This window comes from Rhododendron vialii, chromosome 5a, assembly GCF_030253575.1.
Source record: "Rhododendron vialii isolate Sample 1 chromosome 5a, ASM3025357v1".
NCBI classification, from domain to species: domain Eukaryota; kingdom Viridiplantae; phylum Streptophyta; class Magnoliopsida; order Ericales; family Ericaceae; genus Rhododendron; species Rhododendron vialii.
Genome location: NC_080561.1, coordinates 26,394,822 through 26,418,999, shown reverse-complemented (window position 1 = coordinate 26,418,999; position 24,178 = coordinate 26,394,822). Strand labels below are relative to the sequence as shown.

Here is a 24,178-nt window from a genome sequence, read left to right as displayed (position 1 = left end):
TCCCCAACATTTAAAACCACAAGACTGGTTTGATAAAGACTCAAGAAATGAAAATTTTGCTCATTCTAACTTTCTTGAATGAACATTATGCTTACCTTAACTTTCTTGAATATGTCTCTAACAGTCTGACCCTAGTTCTCTCAGAACTTGCTCGCGAAGCCTGCAGAGAAGCTAGACCCAAAGATGAAAATGAATCCAGCTTCCTCATAGTTATATATTAGGGAAAATTTCAAAAAAGCCCCTGAACTTTCTGACAACTTGCAAAAAAACACCTGAACTTTCACTATTAACAAAAAAACACCTAAACTTTGCATTCCGTTAGCAATTAAACCCCTGCCGTCCAATTCCGTCAATTTTTAACGGATGGAGCTAACGGAAGGCGTTAACTTTTTATTTTTTTTTACTTTTTACATTCAAAAATTACTTTTAACTCTTTCTTTTTTTTATTGGTAAATAAATGTGCCATAAAGTTCTTTTTTTTTTCTTACTATTTATCAAAAATTACTTTAACTCTATTTTTTACTATTTACAAAAATAACTTTAACCACCATCTTTTTTGTTACTTTCAAATTGTACCTTTCCCCTTCTCTCTCTCTCTCTCTCTCTCTCTCTCTCTCTCACCATCTTTTTTGTTACTTTCAAATTGTACCTTTCCCCTTCTCTCTCTCTCTCTCTCTCTCTCTCTCTCTCTCTCTCTCTCTCTCTCTCCCTCTTTTTTTTTTTAGAACTTTAACCCCACTCCACCAATCAACTACCAAAGCTCTAGCTCTAATTTTAGAAATTCGAAATTACTCTTTTTTTTAGCATTCTTGCTTTTTATATTTTTTACTTCCAAAATTACTTTTAACTCTTTATTTTTAGTAGTAAATAAATATGAAATAAAGTTTTTTTCTTACTATTTATCAAAAATTACTTTAACTCTAATCTTTACTATTTATAATAATAACTTTAGCCCATTTTTACTATTTATTGCATATTTATTTATGACTAAAAAAAAGAATGAGTTAAAAATAATTTTTGGAAGTAAAAGTACTAAAAAAAAAAAAAGGTTACAAAGAGGAGGTTAAAAGAACTTTTGAATTTCTGAAATTGTGGCTAAGGCTTTGGCGGTTGGTTGTGGGGTTAATTGGTGGTGTGGAGTTGATTCTAATAAGCAAAAAAGGGGGGGGGGGGGGGGGGGGGGGGGGGGGGGGGGGGGGGTAAAATTTGAAAATAAAAAATATGGTTAAAGTAATTTTTGATAAATAGTAAGAAAAAAAAAGAACTTTATTGTATATTTATTTACCAATAAAAAAAAGAAAGAGTTAAAAGTAATTTTTGAATTAAAAAGTAAAAATAAATAAAAAGTTAACGCCTTCCGTTAGCTCCATCCGTTAAAAATTGACGGAATTGGACGGCAGGGGTTTAATTGCTAACGGAATGCAAAGTTTAGGTGTTTTTTTGTTAATAGTGAAAGTTCAGATGTTTTTTTGCAAGTTGTCAGAAAGTTCAGGGGCTTTTTTGAAATTTTCCCTATATATTATTTACCATGTAAGTCAAAATAGAGATCCCATCATTGAGCTACCAATATCGTGTCACGAAAGAGCCTCTCACGCAAATTACTTTTAATAGATAGAAAAATTCTTGATCTAAACATCATACAGATTGTGCAATGTGATACTCCAATTTCACAAAGCAGATTTTTGACAACGCACTTTGAACCGATGCTTCAATGTATCATTGCCCATTTCCTCAACATGTTCAAACACCACTTAAACTCATATTCAAACCATCTAAAACAAAACTATTTCCCGAAAGACCACACAAACTAATACTACTTAAACCATCTAAAACACAAGTAATTCCCAAAGAGCAAAAGATTAGCCTTAGACCTTAGCCTTACTTTTGCGAACAAGTACACGTTACATTTCAAAGGCAGAGAGAGAGAGATTAATTACAATTTTTTAGCGGGCGGGGGGTGGGGGGTGTTTGGGAAATGATTGTGTGGGATGTTTCAAAGGCACACAGAGAGAGATTAATTACAATTTTTCAGCAAGAGGAGGGGGGAGAAATGATTGTGTGGGATGTGCCAAAACATAGTTGAACCTAAATGTCTGCAGCATTTATAGTTTTCTCAATACTATCAATGCAAAAGCCCACAGATCTTCCCTCAGACATGCCCTCGGCTAGTTTCGCCCGTGCTCCTTCGTGGTGACGCAACGTGAGGACAGTGTTAAGAACAGCCCATCTGACCTGTGAATATGCTTTCTTTTGAGTGAAACTCAAACCTTTTAGCAGCATATCCAACTGTTGTAACAACAAAAACTACCTCAGCTATGCAACCACATGAACTTGTGTAAGTGTAATAACCATTATAAAAGAAAGCAACTGATAATGCCAAAACCAAAAGTGTTGCTGCCAAAACTGACCCATTTGAATTGACTTCTTTGCCCTCCTCCCAATCTCACCCTACTATACTCTCTCTCCCTCTTTCTGAACAAAACCCAGTTCCACCGCCGCTCCCTCCCTCCCCAACTCCACCGCCTGGCACTGCCGCTCCCTCTCATTCTTTCACTTGATGCACAAAACACCCACTAACCCAATAAAAGTCCATGAATGCAAAACCTGGCATGCCATTTGATTTCCGCAAAATCTCTAATTTCTCATTTAAGATCCAGCACCAGATAACAAGAAGTCAACACCCTTATTTGGTTTTCAGAGAAAACATGGGAAAGACAGAAAAACCGAATCAAGCCTTGGCAGAATATGTTGACTTCCCTAAAAAAAAACCAGTGAACAAAACATGCAAATCAATAGACAACTTAAAGAATTGAATCATAGGAGTAAAAGGTTACCAAAGATATTTGCTTTTCGTCACCTGAACTTTTCTAGGACAAAAGAATGATAATTTATAGAACCCAGAAAAATTAGAGAGAAAAAAACACAATAAGTACAAAAAATAACTAGATTTCTTCAATCTCTGTCTTCATACCACTGAATTTTTCTTCAATTTCTTCTACAAATTTTTCCTACGATGGGTAACGGACTGGGGAAAATCGGAGGCTGCTTCACCGGCGGCCACTCGTTCTGCTACGTCCGGCCCTACTCGACCCACCTCTGAGGAGGAAACGACAACGTTCCGCTCGATCTTGGGTGCGTCCGTCAGCACCAACACCTCCACCCCTCTCTCCACAGCCTTCGTCGACCTCTACAGCTGGGCACATGCATCTGCACACAGTTGCACGTAATGAAATCAACAGAAAAGATGATCAAGAGAAATCCAGAGAAACTGAGTTTGTTAATGATTACAAAATAGATTATCTTCTTCTTCTTTTCTTTTCTTTTTTCTGTTTTAGAAAATCAGGAAGCATGAGAGGGAGCGGCGCTGGAACTGGGTTTTGTTTAGGGGAGAGAGAGAGTAAAGTAGAGTGAGATTGGGAGAAGGGCAAAGAAGTCTATTCACATGGGTGAGTTTTGGCAACAACACTTTTAGTTTTGGCATTATCAATTGCCTAAAAGAAATCAAGGAAGACTTTTTTTTCATACCAATCAAAGAAGACTATTTGTCGTATGGTCAACGAGGAGAACTGAACACCACCCTAGGATTGTGCCTAATTGAAGTTTACCCACCTTGTAAGCGACTAAGAAGCCATCAATTTTTGCCTTGTGACTTCAACAAAGTTGTGGTGGATCACTTCCACTAACAAGTATGGTGTGTTTACGTATTTGTCTATTTGAGAATGTGCCTCTAGTGGAATGATTGAGTTCCTTTTGACATGGAAAGGGTTGAAAATTAGTTGACCAAGAGGAGTAGAGACAACAGGGACTAAGAAGATTTGTTTCTATCCTTTGATTTCCTTTTGCACAAATGTATATACTGTAGAATATTACTTTTGGAACTTCACCTAATGATTTAGCAAACAATTAATTTGGAACATTTCTGTTGCTAACCAAAATACCTATATACTTCTTTTCTGTCATGTTGTCAAACAGTAATTTTCATAAAATCTCAAGTAGCAAACGGAATAAATGAAAATCATCAAAAGCACTATGTAGTATGGACATGGATACAAACATAGATATGGGACACGAAAATTTTAAAAAAATGGGGATACGAACACGGCAGGGGACACTCTATGTATGTGTGTGTGTATAAATTTATATAATATGACAGGGAAGTTTTTGAATCCCTAAAATTCCTCCTATATTTTGGACCTTACGATCGGTACACATTTTTTCTACGGCTGAGATTTACGGATAGAAGAGCTAACGATATATTTAGAAAGGATGGTATAGATATTTATGGTCCTTTTAATTACCCGAAATCACAGGAGGATTGAAATAATATATTTGGAAAGTATGTTGACATTTATAGTGCAAATAAGATCAAACGTTTTTTTTTTCTTTTTAATCAGTAAGATCAATTAGTGCAATCATACCATCTTTTACCTTCTATAATACCTTCTCAGCAAGCCGAAAATTTTGAAATAAGATTAATCTTTGCTACTTCAAAGATTTAAATTTAAATTATACCTTATATTTAGAAGGTCCCCGTTTTTTCAGTTTGTTTGTCACAGGCATACGTTTGTTTTCCAACTTCTGAACGACTATTTTCGATAGTGAGGTACGTTCGATTTCTTGAACAATTTTTTTTAGTTCTCATGCAAGGGATTCAAACAACGAAGGATTTTTTCAGTTCTCATGCAAGTCTAATTGTTTTCTTGAACGATTTTTACTCATATTAGGTTTCTTTTGCCGAAGATTGAGAGTTTCTTGAATGATTTTTTTCAGTTCTCATGCAAGGGATTCAAACATCGAAGGATTTTTTTCAGTTCTCATGCAAGTTCGATTTTTTCCTTGAATGATTTTTACTCATATTGGGTTTCTTTTGCCGAAATTAAATTGGGAGAAAAATATGAGTGTGAGATAATAGTTTTTTTTTTTTTTAAACAACCTTGGGTCTTTGTTGTTTTCTTCTGCCTTCTTTTTACTTTCTAAAATTTGCAGGGAAAATCAGCAAAAATATATTTAGAGAAATTCTGCGTCGATCTTTAATTCGAGGTACTACTAATGTTTTTTTTTTTTTTTGATTGGAGGGTTTATTTTTTAATCTTCGTTTTGGTGTGTCAGTTTTCTTCGCAATCGTGGCACAGTATATATTCACTTTATACTCCATCTGAGCCATCCCCATATCATATAGAAGTTCTGTGTTTTTTCTGATTTTCTCTACCTTATATTTCTACCAAAAAATTTCATTATGGGTTCTACTTATTTTGTTTGATTCCGGGTAGTTGTTGTTTGAGCTACTGTTATTCATGGCTATTTTGAGCATGCATTCCCCAACCCTACCCCCCAATTCTGCTTTGAAAAGGAAGTTTTTTCCTTAGTCTGTTACGAATCCGACTGGTTTTTTGAAATACGATTGAGCTGATCGAACCAAACCGTTCCAAGCACACACCGAACTGAACATTCACTTTCACAGAACGGTCGGTGTAGATGCATGAGTTTCAAAAACCGACTTGAACGGTTTGGTGCGAAAAGTGGGAAAAAAACCCGACCGGTTCCGAACTGATTTTATCACAAGTCGTAAGACATGGGTTTTGTTGGGCTTGCAAATACTTAGTTTTGGACATAGATCGTCTACCCAAATAATTTCCACACAGATATGTATCAAGATTGGAAATCTTTCATTTTTCATTGTCTATTGCCTCTATGGGAGAAATTTTGGAGCCTAGGATTGGTATACATTTTTTCAATGGCTGAGATCTACGGATAGTATAGCTAGCGACCTATTTGGAAATAATTGTACAAATATTTATCACACTTCTAATTTTCCGAAATCATGGAGAACATTCAAAAGATATATTTGGAAACGAATTTATAACTTCTATATGCAGATTTATACCTTCTATAATGCCACAAACGTGGTCTAGGATAATCCAAAACATGGTCTACTTTCCCTTTTGCATTTGAAGAGTTACGAGTTACGAGTTGACAGATTTAAAGATTTCGGCCTTCTATTCATACTTTTCTTTTTGCATTTGTTTATACCTTCCATAAGGAATTATTGTCGAGATTTTGGGATAAGAATTAAAGGAAACCTCTTATTGTCTGCCGAAAGTTTGTTTGCCTTCTGCTTGATTTCAATCTCAGATTCTGAACCATAAGGACCATTGCAGACATCACCGAGACACTAATGGTGAAGGTTCCATGGTCAGTGAATCCAAAACATTCATATGGATGCTATGTGTTGCATCATGCATGCATGTATTTTGGGTTTGGAAGATTTTTTTCATTACCACCGTTTGTACATCGAATATGTATCCACCTTTTGTACTTTGGTACCTCTTATTTGCTATTATAAGTGTGTTTGTCATGGAACGTCAATTGTTCCAATTCTTATTTGTTGCTTTGTGTCTGTTGCACTTGAGACTTCTTAGGAGACAGGTTGGATTGGTCACGTGCGGGGCAAAGCGGCAGGGTTAAATTGTGCATGCTTGGAATTGGTATGTAGAAATTGATACAAAGACTTTTCGGACAGTTATGATGACGATGTTTGGACATGTTCAATATTAGTTGTGTTTGTTGACAGACTTTCCTACGGAGACTTTTAGTGTACTCTTTTTATATTCTGGCTCTTTTTGTGAATATAAAATGTTTTCCTGTGCCTTCAGGCATGGACATGCACTATGTTTTTAATAGGTTAGAGGACGGAAATGGGTCGCTCGCTGGTACTGAGTCTGGTTTTGTAATTGCTATTGCATATGATTTGTTGGACATGCAATCACATTATGTTTGGACGTTTGTAATTTATTTTGCTTCAAGTGTGGATGACTTTCGATGGAGCTATTGAATTCTAGATTACTCAATGTGGTCCCCACTAATTAGAAATCGGTTTGTGTTGGGATCAAGTTGTGTGGGTGTGTATCTTCTTTTCTTTTTTTTTGATAGACAACATGATTTTATTGAACTTGACAAATGATATATTAAGGTGGCCATACTCTACATACAAAAGAGCATCTTAAAACATAGAGCAAGCCAGAAAAAAGAGAAAAGGAAGAAGGAAACATCCAACACCTCAAACAAAGGAGAAAACATCCAACTGCTAGGATAAAACAAACAACTCAACTAGCCCAAGAATTGGCTCTAGAAAATAACTGTTCCTTAAAGAAAAGGTCATCGATCCAGGAGGGTGGAGAGAACGTTGAAACATTGAGAGACACCAGCACGGCCGTTGCCCACACCTTGCTATTTCACTTGGAAGCTTGCAACTATATTCTTAGTTGTTACTTTAACGTGTTTGAAAAAAAGGACCAAAAGCATCTTAGAATTTGTGGAATTGCTGAACTTGAGGTTTAGGGACAGTTAGGACGCTAATTGGCTATGTGAAGTTGAAACATTTTACCATGGCTGCTGAATTGTCGCCAGCTCAATCAATTACTTGGTTGTCTTTTGTTAGTAAGTTTAATGAAAGTGGGTGATTTGCTATTTGCGTTCTATTCTTGCAAGTGTAGTATTAGTTCTTGACTGATTCTGAGGGAATAATACCACCCCGTCATGCCTTTAAGTTTAATAAGGCTTCCGTCCAATTGAAATTAATATTGAAATGTTGGAATGAGATTTTTGGGTATCATTTTTCATGTTCTCTTTTTAGATGTCTCCTCGAGGCACGCATTTTTATTAATGTATAACATTTTTTTATTTTCATTAGTGTTTTGGATGGTGTTTTTTGATTTGATCAAGATTTATGCGTTTGAGTTTGTTCTATCCATCTTAGTTGGTTAAATTTGTTGTTCAGTTTTAATTTGCGTGTGCTGAATGTTCGAGTCATGCCTTCAGGCACGGGCATTTGCTAGTCTATATAATAAGATAGGACTGTATTTGAATCCAAAAGACAACCAACGCTCAGATTTGTCCCCTCTATAAATCTAGACCGTTGGTTGTTCAAGGGTTATCATCATCGCATTTTGGTAATCGGCTAATTAAAAAAAAAAATCCCTGAGATTGATTCCTATGATTCAGGGATTTAATTTTTTACCACGTTTACCAAATATTGACATTTAAACTTCTATTGATTATCACATTAATTGGGAAATATATAGCAAGTATGTTTGGAAAGAATGAACCCCCAATCACGTAATGAATTGCAAGGAGGAAAAAATCACAGTTGTTAAGCAGCAATCACAATCACAATCACGGCTGCCAGTTACTAAAATTTTTTAATTTCCTTTTCAGTTTAGGAATCACAATCACGGCTGTGATTTTGTGGGGTTTATTATAAAATTTTACAATCACAATTACGGCTGTGAATTTCCTCTCTCTCTCTCTCTCTCTCTCTCTCTCTCTCTCTCTCTCTCTCTCTCTCTCTCATACACAGAGACACATAGATATCTACACCCTTTTCCACCGCTGTTAAGCGATAAGCAAAAAAGGTTACCGTAAAGGTAAAGGAAAGACGATTTAATGTGTTCTTTTTTAATCAGCACGATACAATGTGTTAATATTCGTTTTTAATTCCAACTTCTAATTTAATGATGATTTTTTATTTCAACTTTTGATGCTGAATCATAAGGACCATTGCAGACATCACCGAGACACCGATAGTGAGGTAATCTTTTGTTCTTCTGCTTTAACAGTTTTTCCAGCTCTAATGCACGGAGCTAAATCCCCTTCTCTACAGTTTAAAAAAACAAAGACGTTACGAGAACGGAATTATAGCCCTTCGCTATTCTATGAAGATTAAGGCTATGTACTTGAACGGAATACCATTCTTGATGTTTTGATGCCATGTATGCCTGAGTTTACGTCAAACGTATTGAAAAAAGAGGGAAAGTGATGAGTGGTCCCATTAATATTTTTGTGGTTTGGAGTTTTGTTGGTGATTATTATAGATTTTCATGTTTAATCAAATTTTTTAACAATACGTTTGCTAACAATACAGATTTTTTGATGTTCATAGTTATAGATCGATACGAATTTTTTTATATTCATAGATATAGAACGACTTAAGAATATTGGTAGACTGTGCTTCTCATTTTGCTAACACCACAGTGTTTTTTAATGTTTATAGACATAGATGCAAAAATAAAGATTTAACCTATCCATTCCTTATTTTCAGAATCCTAAATTCTGAAGATTTGTATTACTGTACAAGAGAACAAGAAGATCGGCCATATTTACACCCTAAAATTAAGGAGATAGGACTAGTTTTGAACCCGGCTCTAAATGTCTAGAAAATCTAAAATCAAAATGACAGAGAAGAGAACGATGAGAGACATGTTTACAAAAAATTGTAAGCAATTGGGGTGCTTACTTGAGGCTGGGGGCATTTTTTTTGTTAATGTCTTTTAATATCTACCGACATAGGAAAAGAAAGAGTGCAAAACTAATTAACGCCCTATTCTTTCTTTCTTTCTTTTTGAACGGCAACACCCTATTCCTTTTTTCCTTGATAGTTGTCAAAACAACAATTTTTTTGCAAGATTAGTACATGGAGTAACTGTAAACCTTTTTTTCTCATTTTTATGAACTTTGTTTCATTCGAACATGTGTTGTTATTGACACTCTTTTAAACGTTACCATATATGCATCGATGAAAATATTATGATGTTAACCAAACACACCGCAAACTGGAGTTTTGTGTTCTTTTTTTTTTTGTTTTTTGTCACTCATTTAATATTATGGGAGTCTATATATATCTTTAAAACGTTTTCTATTGTTATTCCCATGATAACTTTTGACTATTACTCTCTTTCAAATTTCAGATAACTTTTTGGGACTTTAACTAATCATGGACAATCTAAGCGTCTATGGCCATGTGAGTTGAACCGTTTCATTTTATACCTTGGTAATAATAATCAAATTAATTGTTTTCTATGCATTCGGTGAATTCTTCATTTTCTTATGCAGCTCGACGGTAACTTGCAGAAAATGTAAGAACTATTTACTCAATTACATTGCTTAATCTGACTTTATATATTTGATTCATATTTGCTTTGTTTTATTTTTTCAGTACAAAGGTTACGTGTCTTCGAGAAAAAAATGTAATTGTGGTGATTCATGATGAGCAAGAAGTTAATCGTATTTTTATGCATGGGGTATGCCTACCAATGCCATTATTACTTTACTCCCTCTGTACTGTAAGGGATCAACGAATTGATAAAAGGGATGTGCCATACAATACATACCTTTCGAGAAAATATAATTCTCATATCAATGTGGAAGTTTGGCCTGGAATAAAATCTGTTAAGTATATCCACAAGTACATCTACAAAGGTCATGATCGTACCATGATGGTGTTGAGAGACAAATAAACAAGATCTAGAATTAAGGTAACTATTATTAGTCATCATTTTACTTTTACAAGAAGGGATTCTTGCTCATTAATTATTTTTTTAAGCTGTTATTCATGTTCCTAATTGTGCTTTTTGGATGAGGTAGATATGCGTTGGTACAAAAACTCTTGGGAGGCAGATGGAGAGACAAATTTCAAGACAATAAGACCTATATATGTTGAACATCTTTTTTTCCCCCTACGTAGTGTATCAGATTTGACTCTATATAGATTTTTAGATTTTTTATGCATGTTAAAATTGGATTCTATGAATGCAACATGGTATTGGTTTTGAGTTTTGTGGTTTGGATTTATATAGTTCAGTGTGTCTCCTATCAATGCAATTAACTCGGTATATGTGATTGGGATTATCATTAGTAGTGATGTACACACGGGTAGGGGCTTAACAAATAAAATTTTTTGTTGAAGGAGTGCTACAGGCATAGGTAATTAGCATATCAAAATTTTGCAACAACAAAAATATACCATATTTTACTTTGTTCCTATCCATTTTTTTCAACATGCTCCCTTTGCTCATTGCTCGACCCGTAGCTTTAGTTGTCTTCAAAATGTGTTGTGCCATGCCTTCAGGCACGGGCATTCGCTAGTGTGTGTGTGTGTGTGTGTGTGTGTGTGTGTGTGTGTGTATATATATATATATAATATGGGAGAGTGGTTTTCAAATCCCCTATATTTTCTCCTATATTTTGGACCCTAGGATCGGTACACATTTTTTCAACGGCTGAGATCTACGGATAGATGAGCTACCGATATATATATGGAAAGGATTGTACAACTATTTATCATAATTCTATTCTCCTGAAATCACAGGAAAATTTAGACGTGAATTATCCTAGCAAATTGGAAAGGATTGTTTATCTAGATAAACAAATCAATTTAAATGATATAATTGGAATTAGACATGAATTAAGGCAACCTAGAAGGCTACTGCTATTCCTACCTTCTATTTAGACGTGAATAACACTCACATAAGATTTAAATTTTGATTGTACCTTCTATTTAGGTAGCGATATATTTGAAAATAATGGGAGAAGAATTAAAGAAAACCTATAAGGCATACGTTTTTTATTTTATTTTGGTCAACTTTGTCTTTGTTTCCTATGTACCGATTCCAACTTCAGACCATTGCAGACATCACCGAGACACCAATAGTGAAGTAAGTTCTATTCTTAGTGCTACTTCTTCATCTTTGCTCCCATTCTGATGTGCTACTTCAACGATTTTTTTCAGTTCTCATGCAAGGGACTAATCCCCTTTTCTACGGTTTAAAAAAAAAAAAGACCGTAGGCAGGGAACACAAAAAATATCTTAATCTGCTGCCTTAACATGAGTATTTTTGGGGATCAAATTTTGGTGCATGATTATCGTATGTACTGACAACAAACTAAAATTTGGTGCATGATTTCCTCATATTCTGCTGAGATTCGGTCTATTCTTTCCTTCTCACCTTTAACAATCCAACGGCCATGATTTCTTTTAAGATTTGAAATGACAGCCAAACACTAAAAATGGTTAGTTTGCTGCCATTAAGCCATCAATTATGGACATAGCCAAAAAAGAAAAAAGAAGAAAAAGCGGTAGATCAGTTTTGGTTTCCAAAAGATAGCTGTTTCTCTCATTTCAAATTTCAAACACACTTCTCTCTCTCTCTCTCTCTCTCTCTCTCTCTCTCTCTCTCTCTCTCTCTCTCTCTATATATATATATATATATATATATATATTCAAAGAATATGCAGTGCAAAAGCTCCTTTCTTCAATCCCCAACCACTCTTTGGTGAGTTATTTCCTCCTCTCTTTTTTTCACGTATCGCTGTTATTGTGTTTGATTCTTGAGTTGAACTGTAATTTGATTTATAGGGGGTTTGAAGATCTACTCTGTGTTTTGTTTATTGCTTTCAACATTTTTCTTTTCTCTTTCCCGTTTTGGTTTTGTAATGGTAATAGGATGATATCATGAGTCCAATTATTGAATCGTGCCATGACCACAATATGGGATCTCTTCCAGTAATTGGCGATATCACGACAACGAGCATCAATAATGTTTCTCCAATTTTTTCATTAATCTCTCTCTCTCTCTCTCTTTCTCTCTCTCTCTCTCTCTCTCTCTCTCTCTCTAATTTTGTTTGTTTGTTTCATTTGCCTTTTTTTGCTTCATCGAGTGGTGGCCTTGTGGGAAAACTAATGTCGAATGATGGGATGATGAGCACCTAATTGTGCGGTCATGTGGGATTTGGTAAGAGCTTGATATAGCAAAATATGAGATTTGATAAAAAATTCAAATGTTCGAAGCTGCATGGCAGAATAATGAACTCTCTGTGGGTTACTGATTAAAGCCATTAGGTTCTTTGATTAATCATGCATAAATTTGCTACTCTGCATTTTTTGTATTTTCAGAGCATGAGTTCTAAGAGTTTCATACTTCCATATCTTCAAGTTTCTGCTACTCTTTCTTAACTTGAAACTTTCATACTCTCTCTCCAAAATCCGTTAACAAAATCAGAGTTAGAAGAGAAATCTTCCATACACACTCTCTCTCTCTCTCTCTCTCTCTCTCTCTCTCTCTCTCTCTCTCACACACACACACACACACGCACGCACATATGAAACTTGTTAAGCTCTTTGAAACTTTTGCATATCATTTGTAACCATTGAAGCACTTGACTATCTCATCTAATTATTTTTTTGAGCCTGTAATTCATATGTAGGTGACTATGTGTTATTTTTGTTCAAGATCTATCTCTCGGAGAATACTCGATCAAATACGAGGTTGAGCGTCGGTATTGCCAGTTCTGAGGTATCTATTTTGATCTTCTTCTCAGGCAGCCGGACCATTTTTTTCTAGCTGTTCATATCTTAGGCGGTGGGACCTTTTTTTAACTTCGTAGACTATTGTATGATTTTGGGATCATGTTCGAAGCATTTTAGAAAAAACAGCTTCTTAGAGAATTTGGGTTAATTGATAGAGGCCGAGCATTGGTACTACCGGTTTTGAGGTATCTATTTCGATCTTCTTCTTAGGCGGTAGAACCGTTTTTTTTCTTTATAAATTGTTGTATGATTTTGGGATCATGTTTGAAGCATTTTAGAAAAAAAGGGCTTCTTAGAGAAGTTGGGTTCATTGATAGAGTTGGTCAGTAGCGAGGAAGGGTAATTTATTTTTGTTGTGTTCAAAACGTGTTGCATCATGCCTTTAGGGACAGACAATTGACTAGATAGAAGGTAGAGAATGATAATTCATTGGCGGGGGAGGTCAGCAGTAGAGAAGGATAATTCATTTTAGTAGTGTTTGAAATGTGTTGTGTCGTGCCTTCAGGCACGAATAATTGTGTTCGAAACGTGTTGTGTCGTGCGTTCAGGCACGGGCATGAGCTGATCGTTCGATGTCCAATATTTATTTGCGTTTATTTAAGTGAGCTAATCGTTCGATGTCCAATATTTATTTGCGTTTATTTAAGTGAGCTAATCGTTCGAGTCGTGCCTTTAGGCACAGACATGCACTAGTATATATATACAGTTAGCTTCTTGTAAGGGATCCTTTGCTTAGCTTAAGTGCGGACCTCATAGATCCCGATTAAATTTTGATGATCCGAACTGCTCAATGTGATCAGAACGTGATTTTAAGGGTCCCCGCTAGAAATCAGCAAAATAATGACCTGTAAGAGCTTCATCCGAGCAGTTTTTATTGAACAGTTCAATGAAAAATTGCTCAAAACAAGCACTTCCTGGTCATATTTTTTGCTGATTTCTAATGAAGACCCTTAAAAATCACATTCTGCACACATTGAACGGTTGGATTATCAAAATTCGATCGGGATCTATGAGGTCCACACTTAAGCTAAGTAAGGGGACTGATATACCATTGTATATGAACAAATGAGCTTTTAGTGTATCCAAACCATTTTTTGTTTTTTCTTGTACACACACACACACACACACACACATATATATATATATATATATAGAGAGAGAGAGAGAGAGAGAGAGAGAGAGAGAGAGAGAGAGAGAGAGAGATAAGCAAAGAGAAAGACAGGAGATGAGAAAAGGGGGAGATGAGAGAGCTCCTTGTCGACCTAGGGCTTTGAACGATGAGTAAGCTAGATCGATCGATGAAGAAATTTAAGTTACAAAGGCATAATTACTGTTTAACTCAAATATTTTGAATAATTTCATATTAACCCCAAAAATTAAAAATATTTCATTTTGACCCAACCGTGTCCCCTGCCATGTCCCCGGTGTGTCCCCTCTTGCCCCCTATCAAAAAATAATAAAAGTTATTAGACACGCCACGTGGATACGACGACCTTTTGAAGTGTCGGTGCTTTAAAGCAAAAGCATTGAGGGGAAGGCGTTGCTTCTACCCATTAGCGGGACAAACCCATGAGGCTAACTGTTGGGTTGGGCTAAAACACACGACACTTCCAGGTGAGCTGGAGTATAGATCTTCCATGGTGTCGGAGTCAAGATCATGCATGCGCTAAGGTAGGCATGTTGGCATCCTACATCAAATGTGAACATTTTTTAGGATGGACTTGTAAGACGGTGCATGAAACTTCCAACTTGAAGGCACCTCTTGGCTTAAAGCATGGAGTGACACTCCTATAAGGCCAGAGCCAAAGTAGCCCATACTTAGAGGAGGTTAGGCCACGAGTCTTGAAGAAAGTTTCCTTATCAATGATCATATCAATAGCATCGTCCTAAAAGATATGGCAGTGGTTCCAAATGAAAGGCAGAGAACAAAACTATGTCAAGAGGGAGGGGGTAAGGGGTCCATGATGAATAGCTTTTGATTTTTTTCATGGCTCCATAAGAACCTTAGGGAATGTTTGTAATGCATAGGAAATTGTATAACCATCGAATACTGTTGAAGTGACTCATTCCTAGAAATTCGGAGGCATTAAAAACAAATAAACTGTTGGAGTTTTCATTTCTATTTAGCACCAACACGTTTGTTGTTAAGAAAAGATCTCTAGAGAGAAGGTTGCTAGAGATCTCTTGTTGGAACACTATCATGAAAGAGAAATGCCATAAGGTTAAGATTTGCTAAAGCATCCACCTCAAAATTAGTTGACCACGAGCGGACAAGCCGCCTAGAGTCACAACCTATAACGATTTCCTACATGTGTGATTCCTAGCACGCTCGTGGATAGGCAATCAATCATATAATCTCATTCAAAAGCATAGTTGTGATACCATGTTAAAGCATGATCCAACTCAAACTCAAATTCTAGTTTTGGAGATGATAATTATCCAATTTGGGCAAGCTTTAATGTGATCGATCCCCAATAGATGAGAAGCCAATGATTAATGCCGTTTTGACTTAAGATATCCTCCATTAACCTCAACCGCCGCAATACAGAAATATTATTCGGTTTCACCCACCAGCTGAGTCATCAGAAACATGAGCATAGTTTTCTAGAGACAACTTCATCAATAGAAACATTAGCATAGTAGTTGTGCTTATTAACCTCAACATAGCAGAAATAAGGGATTAACAAGGAAAATCAAAATGTCACTAAACAAAATAGTACTGACATTGTTGTAAGCAATAGACCCCTAATTTGTTGTAAACTTGTTGGTCTTACAATTTCCAAGATGAGTTACCCACTCTTTGCATCTTAAGTTCATTAATCCTCGGGCTTAATTTTTCGCTCTTCTCATCTGCATATTTTTCTTAACAGGAAAAGGAAGAAGAGAATGGTATTAACCTTGTTAATATCTGCAAGGCCTCCCTCAGCCTGTCCATAGAGAAGATATTCAGTTGCAACACCAGCAATTGGTATGCACAAAAACCTATTCAGCATCTACAAGTACACGATAATTAGAATGATTTCTAATTCTGAACTCAACAATGTATGGGACAATTTTGAAATGTCTATGTGCAACATTTGTAAGATGAGAAAGAAGGAATCCTACTGTGACTGTTAGCTTTCCAGCATTTACCTGCATGACGATAACAACAACAGGTTTCAGAGGATATAGACGAGAAACCAACATAGATAAAAAAAAAAAAAATTCAATCGACAAGAATGATATTTATTTCGAGCTACCTAGGCCTGATCTAATGAGATCTTAATGGAAAGAGATATATTTACTTGTTGCCTAAAGAATCCAGATGGTATAATCTCTTGAGGAAAACCATTTCGGATATCTTGCAAAAAGATCCCAAGTCGAGACCACAGTTTTCCACTTCCCATCACCACAAGAGAACAAAAACGACAAAGGAAAATGACAAACAATGGAGGTATGAAGAATAGCGCACTTACAAAACTATATTCAGATGAAATACAAAAGTACAAATTAAAAACACCACAACTTGTACATGAATCTAGTTACTTCAATTTTTTTTGATTGATTTCACATGAAAGCAAAAGATAGCTTCTTTCTTTTTCCACATCCAACGATGAGACCATGTTACCATATAGAATAACTTGAAACCCAAAACGCCAAAATTGACTATCAATTGAGAAGAGAAAAAGTACAAATTAAAAAAACCACACAAGTAGGACTGAAAAGAATTCTTATACAGAACATATATAAGGGATGGCTTTGAGAGAGGCCAAAAAAAGAAAAACAAAAGATGAGCACTAGTTGTTAAAACTCAACTTACTCCCCGTTTCAGATTGGGTCCTTAAAAAATAAGTATTTATTTATAATTTTCAAGCTTAAAAATATTAGGCTTGCTGAAATAAAAAAAATATGCAATATGGATTTTGTTTGATAGATTTCAATGAGATCTATCAAACCCTGCAAAAGAAAATTAAAAAATTATTTTTGTAAGTCCATTATTTTTAAGTTCGAAAATAAGTCCTTATTTGAGAAAGCGAAACGGGGCCTTATAAAGGTTCTTGGATTAGTTATCTATAATACAATTCGCAACAGTGTGGTGGCCCACACATTTTTCCTACATAAATCTTGACCGTTGGCTTTACACACATTTCCCTGCACAAATCTCCACCCTCCATTTAACCCTTGGCATTGAATGGTTCAGATTGATTTCATCCGACGGTTGAGAGTGATTTTTTTTCAGTTTTTGGAAATGAGTTTTCCAGTTTGAATGTTCAAGTTTTGGAAATGTTCAATCAATATTCAGCCACGGGAATCTTAATTGTTGGCATGGCAAATTTTTGGAAAGATATAATGGCATATTTTTGGGTGACATTTTTTTACGGGAAGCTTGATTGGAAGCACCTAGTTTACAGGAATTTTAATTGGCATGACAAATTTTTTGAAAGATTTGATTGGGAGAAATAATATAATGGCAGATTTTTGGGTGAAATATTTTTACGAGCAACTTGATTGGAAGCTTGATTTTTGGTAATGATTTTTTATTGCTGTTTTTTGGGTAATGAAAGCTTGATTGAGCAATTTAGTCTTTGGTGTTTATTCTCATCATTTTCGACTCTCTCTCTCTCTCTCTCTCTCTCTCTCTCTCCCCCCTAAATGTGTGGGCCACCGGCCCACACTGTTGCGAATTGTATTATAGATTTTTCATCAATGTGAACATAGTTGTACATGCTCTTGAATTTTCTTGGTTGATTTTCATCATCACTGGGCTCGTGCATTGAAAGGCAAAACTGGAGTCTTGCCTTCTTAGCTTGTTTCGATAAATATGGTTTCAATGCGTTGGAATGAGGCCAAATTTTAGTTTCTTTAATTCGCCTGTGAATGGTTGTTTTTGGGACTTTCATTGCCGCTGCCAATGACCGGATGTTTGTTCGCCGGGCACGATCAATATCCCTTATTTTGGTGAAGTCAATTGGTACTCATTTGCGACCACATGAAGGCATTTTGCTGGAAACATTGACCATCACTCCATTAGCAATATAAGCCATCCCTCGATTCTAAATTCAGCGCACTATGTTGATACTAGTCGAGAACAATTCAGCAACCTCTCTTACAGAACTTCTCTTTATTTTCCATCCACACTTTGTAGCAACACAGCTTCAAAAATTGCTTCTCTTTGTTGATTGGTTAGATTTCTTTTTGTTCTTGGATGAAGAGAGACAATTTCAAGTGCATGATTCATGATTGATTTTGGAGGAGAAAAGTGGAATATTTACAATAGGAAATTACCCCAATAGAAAAAATTGGAAAAACAGAGCGGGGGGGGGGGGGGGGGGGGGGTTGCTAAATTTTAGGAATAGATTATGCTTGGAGAAGGGGATTACTTGTGATTGGAGCAGAAAATTAAGGAAAAGATAGAAGAAGGAGAGAAACGTGGGAAGTAGGAACGGGGAAGTGGGGAGAGAGAGACACTTTGAGAAGGAAATTGAATTTATAGTGGGTAGTTGTCAGCCGTATCAAGCAGCAAAGATTGACTCAATTCAATTTTCAATTTCAATTTAGGAGCCACAATTAGCGCCAAAACTTTTTGGTATCCGGCCCCAAAAAATTCAAATAGTGTTGAAATTACATAAGGGTAAAATTGAAAAGTTAGCTCATCAATTGTACATCAAATTTTTTCTCTTAAAAGTGGGAATTTCCAATAGTACCAAACATTGCGGGACGGAGGGAGTATTTTTTTATCGAAACACATACTTATTATATTAGTATAAAGTTTTTTTACTTTCCAATTCATTATTCTTGTACACCCTTAGAAAACGAATCCCTTGATTATGCCGTAGAAAAAAAGTCAACCAGTCAACACGCGTACACGTGTATGGCTACAAATTCCCCACGGGAGTATTTCCTTTTTCAAATTCTCTCGCCACAACCGTTTTTCAAACTTTCACTAAACCCAGCTTCAAAGGTTCTCTCTCTTTCTCTCTGAATTCTCACTCCAAGCGCGCGCGCTCTTTCTGTCTCTCTCTCTCTGAATTCTCACTCCAAGCGCGCTCTCTCTCTCTGAATTCTCACTCCAAGCTCTCTCTCTGTCACAACCCGCCTTTTATTAGAAATAAACTCCTAAATACAGTATAGCTAATACACTTTCAGACCCTATTCTTCTAATATCCAAATTTACATTACCAAATTAATATATCTCGCAATTCAAGTTCTTACAACTCAAAATAAAAGTTTGCAAGTCTTACGGGCCAAAAATATACAAGTATTCCATTACGCTCTTAAATAAAAGACCCATGATTCTTAAGCCTCGAATCCACCTCCAAACCTGAAAAATTTGAGTTAACAACATGAGCCACAGCTCATACAGGAAATACGCTAAATGAAAATATATGAACATGCAAAGCTTGATACACAAAATATACTCTTTTTATATATAAGTATTGAAAAGTTTTTCATGCTTTCTTCCCTTCAATATTTACAATGAAGCTATAAATTCCCAATTCAAGGTCAAGCTAACACAGCAAAATAATCTATGCATTATATTAAGTGTTTTCAATTTTTCCTTCCCTTCAAATGCTCAAAAGAATACTATTAAACTACAAACTCAAATCAAGTCCCGAATAAAGGAAATTACACATAAAAGTCGATATACGAAAAATAACAAAGCTCATAATAAAATAGCCAACCAAATCGAATATCAAATTTACTCAACACCGAGACTTAAAATTATATGAGTTGCTCACCGATACAATCACCAACCAACCGTGCTAGATGTCTCAAGCACATATGCATTTTACGGGCTACTAACCCAAAGGACAAAGCAACTTACCCCGCGCGAGTTCACGGACTTTCACCGACGGCGTCATAATTGACCCAAATAGGTTTACGGACTTTCACCGACGGCATCACAATTTAGGTTTACGGACTTTCACCGACGGCATCACAATTGACCCAAGTTTTTTGGTGATCCAACTCAAAATCACAAAACTATCATATTCCAAAATATCTCAACACTTGACCTTAAAGACCAAATCAACTAAAACCAACCAAAAACTCCGTAAATGACTCACCCCAAGTAGGCCGATATACAACAAAATCAGTGTAACCTATTTCACAAGTACCCGAAATCATATGGAGTATTATGAATTCTTTCCATTAGTTTACTAATCGCACCAAGAGAATTGTATGTTGCACAGAAAGGTGTCTATTTAAGTAACTTACCTTTAATCACACTCATGGAGTGCATAATCATAACTAGTTCATGTTTTTCATGTATCAACTAAGTCTCTTGCATTTTACTAGGAAGTGCAAACACTCATATTAAGACTGAAAGTAAAAATAGCATAAACTAAATCATAACCAAGAATAGTCATACAAATTCACAGCAAAACCTCATGCATAGCAAATATACTCATACACATGAACTAGGGCCTTAGTTATAACTTGATTACCCTACTAAAACTCAAATTAGGTGCACACCAAGACATATACACATCCATATTTTATCATTTAGCATAAATCCTACCTCAAACGAGAGAGAAACCTCCAAAATGTTGAAATCCCAAAATGCTAGGAACACCAAAGTTGGCTGATTGAGATTTCGTTCGGATAGATGCGTAGCCCTTTGTCCATAGATCACGTTTTCTTCTTGCCTTGTTGCGAGATTCTCGAATCTTGACTTCCGATTTTGGGATTGAAGTCTAGGGTTTGAGAGAGAGAAAGAATTCAGGGAGAGGAGACGCAGGAAAAGAAAAAAAGAAGAAGAAGAAATGAGGAATCGGCTCTCTGATCCCATTTTAGAGATTTATGTGTAATTATTACACTACACCCCCTCAACTACCATAGGCACTTCCTTAAGTCCTAGAATATAATATGTAGTTATACTAATACCCCATGAGTTATAAAAATAAGTCTTAACTAATTTTAAAAGCTATTTGACATGGGTTCCCAACACTCTCACCTTATGGCCCACGGGCTCAAGCCCGCACGACCAAACATACATCTACATATATAAAATAAAATTCATTGCACACAAAATTGTGCCATGAGGACCCGTTGTTCACTCTTTCCCATGGGAGTCAGGGTTGCTCTTGCAAAGAGTGTTAAGGCACAAATTGGAGTAAATATTATCTCCAAAAATAGCATATGTATCTGGGTGGTATGATGGGGTACTTTAGCAAACAGGATTATAAGTCGCCAATCACCCATCACCAACCGGTTAACATGATCATCCGATGTGCATGGTTCATATTGAAAATGGTGGAAAATGAATACAATAAGCACTTGAAAACTTTGACCAAAGCCTATTTGGTGATACGGAAATTTTTTTGTATTCTCTTTTTCCTCCGTTTTATAGCACAAAGTAAGAGCCAATGGTCAGTATCTACTCCTTCGCATACACGTAGTGGATTTTTTTTCCAGTGAATTTTTAAGGCATCGTTACTAGGAGGCCATTAATGTTGCAAGCTTGCAGCTGCATAAGACGGAAGGGGGAACTGAACACGTCGAGTTTCTATGCGCACCAAAGAACAGATTTATTATTGATTTTGATAAGTTTGATTTAAGAAAGATTTATTTTGTTTTGGGTTTCTGTCATGTTAAGTTTTAGTGCTTGTGGGGCTGCAAATGAGCCGAGCCAAGTCGAGCTCTATCAGGCTCGGCTCATCAAAATTATGGTTAGCTCGAGCTCAGCTCACTCTAGCTCGGGAAACGGTATCCAGCTCCACGCGCATGTGGCACAGGTAAGGGGCACAAGTGAGGAATCTCTTCTCTGAGGGAAATCTGCCTTGGTGGTGAGTCTTGTGCATCAGATGTGGGACTAAAAGAGGAGACTGAAAATGGAAAAACCTTTTGTCCCACATCGCTAATGCAAGAATTGAAGAGGCATCCAAAGCTCTATAACTGATCCTCTTGGCTTTTACGTTTCATTACTGTTGGGAGTTTATATATATAATAATTTATGTATGTATATATAAATGTTGGGTTCGCGAGCTAACTCGAGCCGAGCCTTCTCCAACTCGGGCTCGGCTCGTTTTGAGAAGCTAGGTTCGAGCTTGTTCATTTAAGTGTCAAGTCGAGCTTGAATGAGCTCATAACGAGCCGAGTTTTGAGCTGCTCGCGATAGGCCTGTCAATGGGCCGGATCTAATTCGGATCTGATAAAGTCGATCCGATAATCCGAATCCGGTAATTCAATACGGACCCGGATCGGATCGGATTAAATCCGTTATCAATCCGAATCCGAACTTTATTTTTTTAAATTTTTAAATTTTTTTAAAAAAAATAGTAATTTTAAAAATAAAAAAAAAATGTTTAAGAAGTTGTATTTTTATTTTTTATTTTTATTTTTTAATTTTTTTCTGAAAATATTTTTTTTTTTGAAAAAAAAAATTGTATTTTTTTGAAAAATATATATATATTTTTGCTAAAATTTTTGAAGTAAAAAAAGTTTCCGGATCGGATTCGGATTTTCGGATCCGAATTACCACTATCGGATTTGAGTCTTATCGGATTCGGATTGGATTGGGTCTTATCGGATCCGGATTCGGATCTGTCGGATTCGGATCGGATCCGGTCCATTGACAGGCCTAGCTCGCTAGCAGCTTTGTTTGTTTGTAGCCCTAGTGCTTTGAGTGTGCCCGGCAAAGTTCTTTGCAACGATGAGGTGTTAAGGTGATTCTCATACTTTAAGGGCTTTGAGTCTTGAGCCGCTCGCGAGCGGCTTTGTTTGTTTGCAGCCCTAGTGCTTTGAGTGTGCCCGGCAAAGTTCTTTGCAACGCTTTGAGTCTTGAGCCGCTCGCAAGTGGCTTTGTTTGTTTGCAGCCATAGTGCTTTGAGTGTGTAGTTTTCGATCATTTGTGTATTCTTTTTGGGTTCACAATAATGATCCAAACCATTTAATTATTAAAGCTCGTTGAGAATATTATCACGCCAAAATTATATTGATTGGATATTGTTTGATATGATTTCAAAATGCATTAAGTTTAAGAAGCCGTTCCAAAAAAAAGTTTGGGAAAAAAAAAGTATACACCACTAGATTGTAATTCATTTGACACAATTATCCGAAGGTAAATGCACTTCAATGTCGTATTAAACGATATTCGATCAACATAATTTTTGGCGTGGTCAATGTTGTTGACGAGCTCTAAAATGTAAACGGTTCTGATTATTGTTGTGGTGAAGTTCCAAGGGAAAAAATGATTCAAAATTTTCTATGTCTAGCCCTTTAAAAGTAAGAAAGGAAAATGAGAAACATAGATTTTTAAACCTATATTTGTCTAGTGAAATGAGTCGATCATATTTCAAAATTATGAGTAACAATAATTTTTTTTGAATGATATTGTTATGGAATTTGACACAAAAATCAAGACACATAATCGAACGAAGAATAATCAAGCTAAACACACAAAGAAACACACATCACCATTATTTACGTGATTTATCAATTGAGTTCATTAAAACTTTAATATGTATCAAAAGAAGGAGAGCATACAAAATATATGCATATGGCAAAAATATAGAGGAAGTGGTTGGGAGCTACTTGTTTCTGTTGAATTATAATTGTGGATTATAATCACGATAGATTGTACATCTTTAAAAATGTTTTGATGATACATATAGAATAGAATACGAACTCAAGAGATAGTTTGAAGTATAATTTGAACAATAGATTATGATATGCTTTCTGACCATATTGACCTCTCCTAGAATGCACGCGCAATGGGTAGTCCTTGGATGAAAGGTCAGGTGTACATTAATTTTTGGTCAGAATATAGTTAGAGAATGCAAAATAAGAATTCAGAAGTTCCTCCAAAATTGATTTTCAAATTGTGGTTGTATCATATTGATGATTAATTATTAATTTTGACATAATAAAGTCTACTATGTGACTTCTAAACAACTACAATGAAAAAACATGTAAAATGCAATACAAAAGTTGAAATAGGAATTCCTAATTCTTACACGGATGAGACTGATCTCACCTGATCAGTGAAAAATTCTGACACCAAGGTTGCAGCTCGCTCTTCGTCTAGAAGCACTATTCAAAGCTACATGATGCAGG

At 35.9% G+C, this 24,178-nt stretch overlaps 2 protein-coding genes and 1 long non-coding RNA gene across 5 annotated transcripts; 1 reads left to right on the top strand and 2 right to left on the bottom strand.

Annotated features, from left to right (window-relative positions):
- Positions 1-1,997: 1,997 nt before the first annotated feature.
- LOC131325603 (uncharacterized) lies at positions 1,998-16,194 on the bottom strand. Its single transcript, XM_058357933.1, has 2 exons — positions 16,039-16,194; positions 1,998-2,286 (listed from the first exon to the last, which is right to left on the bottom strand). Exons 1-2 carry the CDS (start codon positions 16,132-16,134, stop codon positions 2,086-2,088), a joined length of 297 nt encoding a protein of 98 aa, XP_058213916.1. The 5' UTR covers positions 16,135-16,194; the 3' UTR covers positions 1,998-2,085.
- LOC131325602 (uncharacterized) lies at positions 8,465-10,780 on the top strand. 3 transcript variants are annotated; one of them, XM_058357932.1, is made up of 5 exons: positions 8,465-8,587; positions 8,660-8,728; positions 9,744-9,796; positions 9,889-9,911; positions 9,992-10,780. In XM_058357932.1, exons 3-5 carry the CDS (start codon positions 9,770-9,772, stop codon positions 10,290-10,292), a joined length of 351 nt encoding a protein of 116 aa, XP_058213915.1. In that variant the 5' UTR covers positions 8,465-8,587; positions 8,660-8,728; positions 9,744-9,769; the 3' UTR covers positions 10,293-10,780. The 3 variants fall into 3 exon arrangements, 2 of the variants coding, with proteins under 2 accessions (XP_058213915.1, XP_058213913.1); XR_009199748.1 differs by having other exon boundaries at positions 8,547-8,728; positions 9,992-10,310; positions 10,420-10,780; XM_058357930.1 differs by lacking the exons at positions 8,465-8,587; positions 8,660-8,728 and having other exon boundaries at positions 9,502-9,796; positions 9,992-10,310; positions 10,420-10,780.
- Positions 16,195-19,272: 3,078 nt separating the features above from the next.
- On the bottom strand, positions 19,273-21,089 carry LOC131325601 (uncharacterized). The gene is made up of 2 exons (XR_009199747.1): positions 20,643-21,089; positions 19,273-19,442 (listed from the first exon to the last, which is right to left on the bottom strand). It is a non-coding gene; the product is annotated as an uncharacterized LOC131325601 (long non-coding RNA).
- Between the last annotated feature and the right edge of the window lie 3,089 nt (positions 21,090-24,178).

What these genes read in the sequence shown, in the direction of transcription:
- LOC131325602 (XM_058357932.1), top strand. Translation starts at nt 9,770, where the DNA reads ATGGACAATCTAAGCGTCTATGGCCAT. An exon ending in ATCTAAGCGTCTATGGCCAT is followed by an intron (nt 9,797 to 9,888) that starts GTGAGTTGAACC and finishes TTTCTTATGCAG; the next exon opens with CTCGACGGTAACTTGCAGAA. An exon ending in GACGGTAACTTGCAGAAAAT is followed by an intron (nt 9,912 to 9,991) that starts GTAAGAACTATT and finishes TTATTTTTTCAG; the next exon opens with TACAAAGGTTACGTGTCTTC.
- LOC131325603 (XM_058357933.1), bottom strand. Translation starts at nt 16,134, where the DNA reads ATGCTGAATAGGTTTTTGTGCATACCAATTGCTGGTGTTGCAACTGAA. An exon ending in GCCTTGCAGATATTAACAAG is followed by an intron (nt 2,287 to 16,038) that starts GTTAATACCATT and finishes TTGTTACAACAG; the next exon opens with TTGGATATGCTGCTAAAAGG.